Source organism: Oncorhynchus clarkii, chromosome 27 (assembly GCF_045791955.1).
Source record: "Oncorhynchus clarkii lewisi isolate Uvic-CL-2024 chromosome 27, UVic_Ocla_1.0, whole genome shotgun sequence".
Lineage (NCBI taxonomy): Eukaryota > Metazoa > Chordata > Actinopteri > Salmoniformes > Salmonidae > Oncorhynchus > Oncorhynchus clarkii.
Window position 1 is genome coordinate 16,458,015 of NC_092173.1, and position 10,436 is coordinate 16,468,450.

Below are 10,436 nucleotides of genomic sequence, written 5' to 3' on the forward strand. Positions count from 1 at the left end.
TTTATACAAAAACACGTGTGTTTAATGAAGAGATTTCATACAAAGGCAACACTGTTCCCTGTTGGGGAAATCTCAGTACAACTGGTCTCCAGGTACAAAACACAAGAGAAGAATCTGTGTATGTTGAGATGAACAGAAAATCAGGAAGTGGAGAGACTGTATTCTCCTCCTATCCCACAAGTGCTTTGACTGGCAGTAGAGTTGAGTTCCATCTGGGAGAAGGAGAGGGGGAGAGAGTGAGAGACTTAACAAAAGTATGGTAAACAGGTCCATAAGGTTGGCAGCAGGATGTGGATTACACGGTGATAACACAAAACATCACAAACGTACTGATAATTACAACATAGTATTATGATACGTTATTACTAGTGGTCTGCGTCTGCATCTTCAAACTGTCCGGCCATCGTCGACCCTGCATCCACCTCCATCCCATCTGCAAAGACAGACAAAGAAATAGAACGACTAGAATAGACAAAGCAGACCCACAAGCCAATATACTGATTATCATTAAACACATACTGCTGTCTTCATGCTCATGTGTCTATAACAGGTTTGGGCTATACTTAGTACTTCATACATGCTGGTCAATCAGTTATTTTTCAAGGAAGAGGCTCTGAACCCCCTCCATCAACCTACACACAATGACAATGCAAAAACAGGTTCAGACACTTTTTCAAAGATTTCTTCCCCCCCATAATATATTTTTTTAATGAAATTTCACATTTACATAAGTACTCCAACCCTTTACTTGGTGCTTTGTTGAAGCACCTTTGGCAACGATTAGACTTGATTCTTCTTGGGTATGACCCTACAAGCTTGGCACACCTGTATTTGGGGAGTTTCTCACATTCTTTTCTGCAGACCCTCTCAAGTTCTGTCAGGTTGGATGGGGAGTGTCACTGGACCGCTATTTTCAGTTCTCTCCAGAGATGTTCTATCAGGTTCAAGCCCGGGCTCTGGCTGGGACTTGAAGCCACATTGTCTTGGCTGTGTGCTTAGGGTCATTGTACTACTGGACGGTGAATCTTCGCCCCAGTTGGATGTCCGGAGCACTCTAAATCAGGTTTTCATCAAGGATCTCTCTGTACTTCACTCCGTTCATCTTTCCCTCGATCTTGATTAGTCTCTCAGTCCCTGAAAAACATCAACAAGCTTCACCGTAGGTATGGTGCCAGCTTTCCTCCAGATGTGACGCTTGGCAATCAGTTCAACCTTGGTTTCATCAGACCAGAGAATCTTGTTTCTCATGGTCTGAGAGTCCTTTAGGTGCGTGTTGTCATGTGCCTTTAACCGAGGATTGGCTTCCACCTGACCACTCTACCATAAAGGCCTGATTGGTGGAGTGCTGCAGAGATGGTTGTCCTTCTGGAAGGTTCTCCTATCTCCACAGAGGATCTCTGGAGCTCTATCAAGAGTGACAATCGGGATCTTGGTCACCTCCCTGACGAAGGCCCTTCTCCCCTAATTGCTGTTTGGCCAGGCGGCCAGCTCTACAGGCAATTTCTTCGACCTCATAACTTGGTTATTGCTCTGACATGCACGGTCAACTGGAGGACCTTATATTGACAGGTCCAAATCATGTCCAATCAATTGAATTTACCACAGGTAGACTCCAATTGAGTCGTAGAACATCAAGAATGATCAATGGAAACAGGATGCACCTGAGCTCAATTGAGTCTAATAGCCAAGGGTCTGAAACCTTTTAATTTTAATTTATTTTTTATGAATTTGCAAACATTTATAAAAACCTGTTTTTGCTTTGTCATTATGGGGAAGTGTGTGATTTAATTTTTTATTTAATACATTTTAGAATATGGCTCTAACGTAACAAAATGTGTAAAAAGTCCAGGGGTATGAATACTTTCCGAATGCACTGTATACTGAGTTATATAAACTTACTACGTTAAGATATAGGTACAGTTGAAGTCAGAAGTTTACATACACCTAGGTTGGAGTCATTAACACTCATTTTCAACCACTCCACAAATGTCTTGTTTACAAACTATAGTTTTGGCAAGTCGGTTAGGACATATACTGTGTACATGACAACACATTTTTCCAACAATTGTTTACAGACAGATTATTTCACTTATAATTCACTGTATCACAATTCCAGTGAGTCAGAAGTTTACATACACAGAGTTAACTGTGTCTTTAAACAGCTTGGAAAATTCCAGAAAATGATGTCATGGCTTTAGAAGCTTCTGAAAGGCTAATTGACATCACTTGAGTCAATTGGAGGTGTACCAGTGGATGTATTTCAAGGCCTACCTTCAAACTCGGTGACTCTTTGCTTGACATCATGGGAAAATCAAAAGAAAACAGCCAAGACCTAGACCTCAGAAAATAATTGTAGACCTTCACAAGCCTGGTTCATCCTTGGGAGCAATTTCCAAACACCTGAAGGTACCACATTCATCTGTACAAACAATAGTACGCAGGTATAAACACCATGGGACCACGCAGTCATCATACTGCTCAGGAAGGAGACGTGTTCTGTCTCCTAGAGATGAACGTACTTTGGTGCGAAAAATGCAAATCAATTCCAGAACAACAACAAACAACCATGTGAAGATGCTGGAGGAAACAGGTACAAAAGTATCTATTTCCACAGTAAAACAAGTCCTATATCGACTTAACCTGATAGGCCGCTCAGCAAGGAAGAAGCCATTGCTACAAAACGGCCATAAAAAAGCCACACTACGGTTTGCGACTGCACATGGGGACAAAGATCATACTTTTTGGAGAAATGTCCTCTGGTCTGATGAAATAAAAATAGAACTGTTTGGCCATAATGACCATCGTTATGTTTGGAGGAAAAAGGGGGAGGCTTGCAAGTCGAAGTACACCATCCAAACCGTGAAGCACGGGTGTGGCAGCATCATGTTGTGGGGGTGCTTTGCTGCAGCAGGGACTGGTGCACTTCCCAAAATAGATGGCATCATGAGCAAGGACAATTATTTGGATATATTGAAGCAACATCTCAAGACATCAATCAGGAAGTTAAAGCTTGGTCGAAAATGGGTCTTCCAAATGGACAATGACCCCAATCATACTTCCAAAGTTGTGGCAAAATGACTTAAGGACAACAAAGTCAAGGTATTAGAGTGGCCATCACAAAGCCCTGACCTCAATCCTATAGAAAATGTGTGAGCAGAAAAGCGTGTGCGAGCCAGGAGGCCTACAAACCTGACTCAGTTACACCATCTCTGTCAGGAGGAACGGGCCAAAATTCACCCACCTTATTGTGGGAAGGCTACCTGAAACATTTGATCCAAGTTAAACGATTTAAAGGCAATGCTACCAAATACTAACCGAGTGTATGTAAACGTCTAACCCACTGGGAATGTGATGAAAGAAATAAAAGCTGAAATAAATCTCTATTATTCTGACATTTCACATTCTTAAATAAAGTGGTGATCTTAACTGACTTAAGACAGGGAATTTTACTAAGATTAAATGTCAGGAATTGTGAAAAACTGAGTTTAAATCTATTTGGTTAACTTCATTGGGATAGGGGGCAGCATTGGGAAGTTTGGATGAAAAGCGTGCCCAGAGTAAACTGCCTGTTACTCAGGCCCAGAAGCTAGGATATGCATATAATTGGTAGATTTGGATAGAAAACATATGTCAGGCGAAAACCTGAGAAAAATCCAACCAGGAAGTGGGAATTCTAAAGTTTAGTTTTTTAAGTGAATGTCTATCCAGTATCCAGTGTCTGTGGGGTCATTTTTCACTTCCTAAGGCTTCCAGTAGATGTCAACAGTCTTTAGAAGTAGTTTCAGGCTTCAGGGAGAGAATAAGACCACTCAGAGCAAGTGGCTCAGCTGAAAGCCATGAGTTGTTTATTGCGTGTGGCCGTGAGCGCGCCGTTCGTTTTCTTTCCTTTCTAATGAAAACGGTATTGTCCGGTTGAAATATTGAATATTTATGATAAAAAGATCTTAAGGATTGATAAACATCATTTGACATGTTTCTACAAACTTTAATGGAACTTTGACATTTCATCTGGATGTTGTGAGCTCGCTTTGTGCCTTTGGATTACTGTACTAAACGCACGAACAAAACTGAGGTATTTGTACATAAAGAGGGACTTTATTGAACAAAACTAACATTTATTGTGTAACATGGAGTCCTGTGAGTACCACCAGATGAAGATCAAAGGTTAGTGAATAATTTAATCGCTATTTCTGACTTTTGTGAGTCCTCTCCTTGGCTGGAAAATGTCAGTTTTTTTTTGTGGCTAGGCGCTGTCCTAACAATCGCATGGTGTGCTTTCGCCGTAAAGCCTTTTTGAAATCGGACAGTATGGTTGGATTAACAAGTTTCTTTAAAATGGTGTATAATACTTTTATGTTTAAGGAATTTTAATTATGAGATTTCTGTTGTTTGAATTTGGCGCCCTGCAATTTCACTGGCTGTTGTCGAGGTGGGACGCTAGCATCCCACTAATCCCAGAGAAGTTAAGGTGAATGTAAACTTCCGACTTCAACTGTAGATATTTACACTATACTGAGTTATAACGCCAACAGACAGTACCTTATATCTCCAGTACATTATTGGTGGAAGATTGCAGAGACCGGTGAGTATTTAGGGCTTGTTGCTAATCTCTGACATACAGAGCTACAGCTCTCAGATATTTGCAAAGTAATCTAGGTGACATTACAGCAGATTGCAACACAACCTGACAGTAGAAATGGTTCAAAAATCATACCTTTTTAACTTTTAAAGCAATCATACTTCCATCAGTTTAACTACCGGTAACAAAATAAATATTATGAAACACAGATTATTATTTGTATAATTTTGTGTTGTATGTTGGAATAAATACACAGGTTTGGAATTTGACGTGTTGCAGGGAAATGGAAACAGGTACCATGTCATCAACATGGAGAAAGAGACAAGGTGAAGGAGCTATTAAGGAGATCAAAAATATACTACCAAATAGGAGAGAGATGCTATAAGAGGGAGAAGGAGATGGCACAAGAGACAGAAAAAAATAGAAAGAAGAAGTTAAATAGATTTGCATAATAAGGAAGAGATGGTACGAAAGAAGAAAGAGATTCTAGCAGAGGGATAATATGTTACGAGAAAGTAATAAAGAAATGGAAGGAGTGCAAGAAAAGGTGCTGGAAGACAGAGAAGAGATGCCCCTGGTGAAAAGAAGACTGAGGAAAAGCATGGTGAAGCCAATTCAAAGTAAGTGCACCTCAACCATCATATTTAGGCAGTTGTTTTAAACCTCATCATGCCCAAGTTAAATGAGAAGACTGGGGTGCCCGGTTATGTGTTGTGCTATATTTCAGGTGTGTTGTAGAATACATTTGAATCTATTGTTTAGGTTCATGTTAGAATGGCATCTTTAGGTTGAAAAATGACTCCTTCTCAGAGGTACATTTAGGCACAGAAATGTTGGGTTTTTTTCACTCTTTTGTAGTGATGGGAGATAAGTCAGTGGCAGGCAGAGAAGTTGGAGAACCATCCGGTGCTCAAGAGGAGAAGGACCAATTGCCAGAATCAGGCTGACTTCAATGCTCTTATTTTTACTTTTAGAGGACTCCATGGCTAAGTTCCTGCTTATGACAGACATGCGCCCAAGGAGCTAGCCTCGTAATGTTTTTTTTAACCAATCTTACACCAGTCCTTTGAACTTATGTTTTTGTATGCATCTTATATTGTAATATGTTACATTCTGTTTGTAAGGCATTTGCTGTTATGTAGCGACTATGTCGAGTGGGATCATTGTTACTATCCTCTGGCGCCATCTGGTGGTTGTTACAATACACCACTAACAAGCAAAGCCACGAACATCCGCTGTGTATTATTTATATTCTCATGCTGAAATGTTAACCAGGGATTAAAAAAAAATACTGTTTCAGTGTGTGACCTACCCTCGTATCCTGTGTTTGAGTATTTGTGTGACCTATCCTTGTACGATATGTGTGTGACCCACCGTCAAACTCTCCATTGGCCTCATCAGTGCGGACCCCAGCCATGTGAAAGGTGTTAGCAACAGACTGAGCTAACATGCCCTCCAGTCTCTGAAGAGTAGCCTGGCCTTCAGCCGTCAGACCCGACACACCCTCCTCATATGTACAGAACGACGGGATATCACCCTGACCATGCTCTGGAGGACAAAGAGAGAGAATAACACTTGTGAGTGGTGTGTGTACCTGTGTGTGTAGTAGTAGCAGCTGATAGGGTGAGTGCATAGTTGTTAGGCTTCATACCTGCCTCTTTTCCGTTGAAGGGAGAAAGAAGGTGGAGATACAATGTTAGTATCATCTTCTTTATTACTCCATCTATGTGAGATTGTAAACTGTATGTAAAAGCGTGAGTGTACTGTTTGTAGAACTGTGTGTGTGTGCTTGTATAAATGAGTGTGTGTTACACACCCGCTTCTTCCACATCGTACTCATCTCCGTCAAAGTCCCCGTCGGAGTCTTCATCATCTGGGTCTGGGTGCAGGGCCTGACACTCACACATCGCTGAAAACATTGACTCCACTGGAGACACACACAAGTTAGGGAAATCTGTGTTCTAATGCTAGCTAGCATGGTGTTTACAAACTAGAATGTCAAAGAATGCGAGAGCCAAACGCTTTCGACATCCGTAATGCATGTGTGTAGTGAGATGTTTGAACTTGTTATTGACTACTGTGCAGCACTTGTTGTATTATATATGGAAACTGTTTTTATATGTGACCTGCTTAATAAAGATGCATTTACTTTAATTTAGCCCTGCCCTACTAGCCATCCCTCTCCCCTCTGACTTACATGCTGCCTTGTCTCTAGGGACGAAGCGGATCTCTGTGATCCCCTCAGAATCATCTTCCTCACTACTGTTATCCTCATCTTCTTGATCATGGGCATTCTCCTGCATCTCTTCTTCGTTCTCATCTGGGGAACACAGACACACACTTAGAACTTCTTACTCGTTCACAAGTTTGCGTTACACGGAGTTTGATATTTACCATGATGGACAGGTGTGTCTCACCGTTGAGTTTGGCATTGACCATGACATATAGATGTTCCTGTGGGTAGGTGCTGAGGTCTCGTGAGATGGCGTGCAGGCTGATAGTGGGGTACTCTAGAGAGAAGCCCATCCCTGAACCGTCAAACCACGACAATCGCCTGGAAAACACAGGAAAGCAACATTTTGACAACTAGTCACAAGGTGAAAACTCATTGTATTTCCTTGATTCATCACGTCTCCCCTCATTGCCTCCTCAAAACAGAGGAACCTCATATCTTCCCCGCCAATGTGCTTTGAGAAGGAGACAAGGAGGGAGGGTGTGAGCCAAGGAGATGTGATGAAAAATGCAAGTTCATGGTGCTCACGTTAATACTTTCAAAGGAAAAACACAAGACAAATGTAAGTCTTGAAACTTCCTGATTTTAGGACTTTAAATAAATTAGCTAGCATGCTAACTAGCTAAGAATGCTAGCTAACTTAGCTAGTTATCCACAATAGCGTCGCATACGTTTCAGCAACGTAGAGCGTTCCTGCGCCGAGGCCCTTCCCGTCCAACACCGCCGTGGTCTCGGCTTGTTCATGCCGGACTCCCTCGCTGGGTGCGGGGACACTCCTTAGCAGAACCATCCTCAGAGACTGATGACGATGACGGCCAGAGAAAACACTCGTTTGGGTCGGTCCGGAGCTGTCAACAACACTGCGCTTCTGTGAACTGGTTGGCTATCTCGTTTCCCAAAGATGCCTATTTAACGCTGCTGGACATAAACGGATATCTAGACGTTTGTGCAGGGAAGACGATATAACTAGTCAACTAGCTATCGATAGCCTGAATAGTTAACGTTAGTTAGAATATGCATTCAGTATACATTCCCCAGAAACGTTAGTGCCACTAGCTCGCTTTGTAGTATTTACCAGCTCCCCACGCTGCTTTCACTGCTAGCTAGCAGCTAACGTTACCGTTCTTATTGTACCTCAGTCCGTATCCCCGCCAAGAACATAGGTGTCCACTAGTTACCACAGCCACAAAGTTAAACATGGCTCTGAAATTCAAAAACATCGAAACGGTGTTTTTGGGTCTTAATTTAAGGTTTGGGTCCTTTATTATAGCTCAGGGTTATGTATAATGGTAACGTTTTAAATCAAATTTGAAGATAAATTGTAGAAAAATGCGAGGTTTATGACTTTGTGGCTGTGGTAACTAGTGACTACAAAGAGTAGAGGCAGATATATTAGAGAAAGGAGAGGGAGAAGGAACATCAACCGCAAGAAAACATTACCGCCAACTACAGGTTGGGGGTTATACGAGAAAGTGATGATTTCCCTCTTCCTACTAGCCGCACGAAAAGTAAAAAAGCAACATGTTCCTCGCTTTGACGTTTGGCAATAACAATGCAAACAAGCTGCTGTACGATCGTATGTACCAACAGACAAGTAACAGAGCAAAACTTGTATTTATTCCTTAAGATAAAGCCTGGATAGACGCTAGTCTGAGTATCGGTCTCGTATCTAACGTTTCACTCCTTGCCATTGCCAAACATTTTGGCACATTACATGGAGTGGAACGTTCGATAAGAACTTAAATAGCCCAAGGAAATCTGGGGCCATTGCGAAAAGGCTCAAATTGGAGGTACTGTATGTTGTCTGCCATGAGTAGTATACATTGGTGGAGTGACCACAAGAGTAGGCTAGCTCTTATTTATTACTATGCAGGTTATTTACCATGGGCCCCATACCATTTCTCAACCTTTGGTTCATTTGTCCAACGTTTAAACCATACTATTTGGTTTACTAACACGTTTGCACATTCTTATTCTAGATTTAGCAAACTGCACCAGGTGGACAGGCCGTTAAGTCAAATATGTACCAGTTCAAAGTATAGAACCCAGGTACCTCACAGTACCACTACCTATGGCCATGGTAACAGCAACACAGTCCTGCCAGACCAGAGACAACCACTCCTCCACAGGAACACTGTAGAAAGCTGCATGTTCAACACCTGAGATCTTAAACCAGGAAGATGAAGGCACTTCTATTTCCTATATAGTGCACTACTTTTTACTTGAGCCCTACTATCGGGAATAGGCTGCCATTTTGGGGCACATACAAAGACTACCATTGAGCCAAGGAGATGGCAACAGGTTTCATGGACTCCTGATAGCCTATACATACACACACTAGTTTTTATCTGATAAATCACTACTGTAGGATAGGGATCATCAACTAGAACATAATTACAAATCATTTGTAGACTGCAAGAAGCCCAAACAGAGATGACTAAAACAATTTCAAACCTAGCTTACATTTGTTTAAGATCACATGTATATTATGCATGGGAATACTTGGGAACTGATTTCCAAAAAAAAGTCACTTGGAGCTGATTTGGGGGCCAAATTAAATCACTGGCCCGTGGACCGCCAGTCGTGGCACCCTGCCGTAGGAAGTACTCACTGATTGTGGTTATATTGGTATAACAGCAAACAAAAACCTACCAATTGTGTCAGTCAATGAACATGTCATCCCATTGCATGGGTCCACTGTGTAGTCAATCTTTGTATAGTAAAAGATTTCAAAAGCAGACAAAGTGCATTTGTGAGATGCTTGAATATTGGTTTTTAATAACTTATAAAACACCTATGTTACAGCACCAACTATAAACATACTGTACATACACTGGATGAAAAACTGGGTGATTTTTTTTTTTCAGACTGAACATCTCAAAAGATTTTATATTTTTGGGGGGAGAAACCAACATAAGAACAAGTGAGCTAGAATGATAGAATCTACAAGCAGTTCAGATAGAACTCTTATGATAAAAACAGACAGTGGACTGAGGGCCAGATACAGCATTCACACCTGGGGCCATATTCATTAGGGCACACAGCAGCAAAACATTTAGCAAGTTCAGGTAGGTCTCCCTGTTTCAGTCCTTTTTCTGACTAATGAGTATGCCCCCATCCTCTCAAATAGTAGTATGATGTAGAATGTTTTGACTGGACTGAGGAGTTGTAGACTATTGTGGAGAAATGATTCAGTCCTCACTGAGTGAGAGGAGGTACACTTCAACTAACACATAACAACCAACAGTGAATTGATTTACTGAACATAGCTAGGTTTGCCAGTGTCCATCTGCCAGCCCCCAGTGTACTGTAGCTATAACTACAACTGTATCCAGAACTGTAGTTGTAACTGTGGTCAAATCTGCAAAGTGCCATTTGAGATGAATCAGCCTGTATGAATCTCTTTCTAGTCGTTATCTTCCTGGTTCACAGCAGAACAGGAGCAGCTCTTCCATTGGTTTAAAACATCCAACTCTCTTTTTTTGGGATAATTAAACACTCCAGTCCATTCACTCTCTCCTTCATGGAATATAGAACACTATTTTACAAGGAGACAGAATAGAGAAGGGAACATCTAGCATTTTACAGGATCAGCAGCCGAGCAGAGAGAGCATCTATGTACAG

The 10,436-nt window shown here is 41.5% G+C and overlaps 1 protein-coding gene across 2 annotated transcripts; it reads right to left on the reverse strand.

The window, feature by feature from the left end:
• Positions 1 to 7,984, reverse strand: LOC139385448 (methylosome subunit pICln-like). Of its 2 annotated transcripts, none has more exons than XM_071130502.1 (7): positions 7,484 to 7,984; positions 6,997 to 7,133; positions 6,777 to 6,899; positions 6,396 to 6,506; positions 5,954 to 6,127; positions 367 to 433; positions 1 to 212 (listed from the first exon to the last, which is right to left on the reverse strand). In XM_071130502.1, coding segments are annotated over exons 1-7 (732 nt in total). In that variant the 5' UTR covers positions 7,603 to 7,984; the 3' UTR covers positions 1 to 211. The 2 variants fall into 2 exon arrangements, with proteins under 2 accessions (XP_070986603.1, XP_070986602.1); XM_071130501.1 differs by adding an exon at positions 6,231 to 6,302 and having other exon boundaries at positions 143 to 433.
• Positions 7,985 to 10,436: the final 2,452 nt, after the last annotated feature.

Bases quoted from the DNA above. Each gene is read 5' to 3' on its own strand.
- LOC139385448 (XM_071130501.1), bottom strand. From the start codon at position 7,602: ATGGTTCTGCTAAGGAGTGTCCCCGCACCCAGCGAGGGAGTCCGGCAT. The intron at 6,507-6,776 runs GTAAGTCAGAGG...GTGTGTCTCCAG, and splicing joins CCCTAGAGACAAGGCAGCAT to TGGAGTCAATGTTTTCAGCG. The intron at 6,303-6,395 runs GTGTGTAACACA...AATCTCACATAG, and splicing joins GTACGATGTGGAAGAAGCGG to ATGGAGTAATAAAGAAGATG.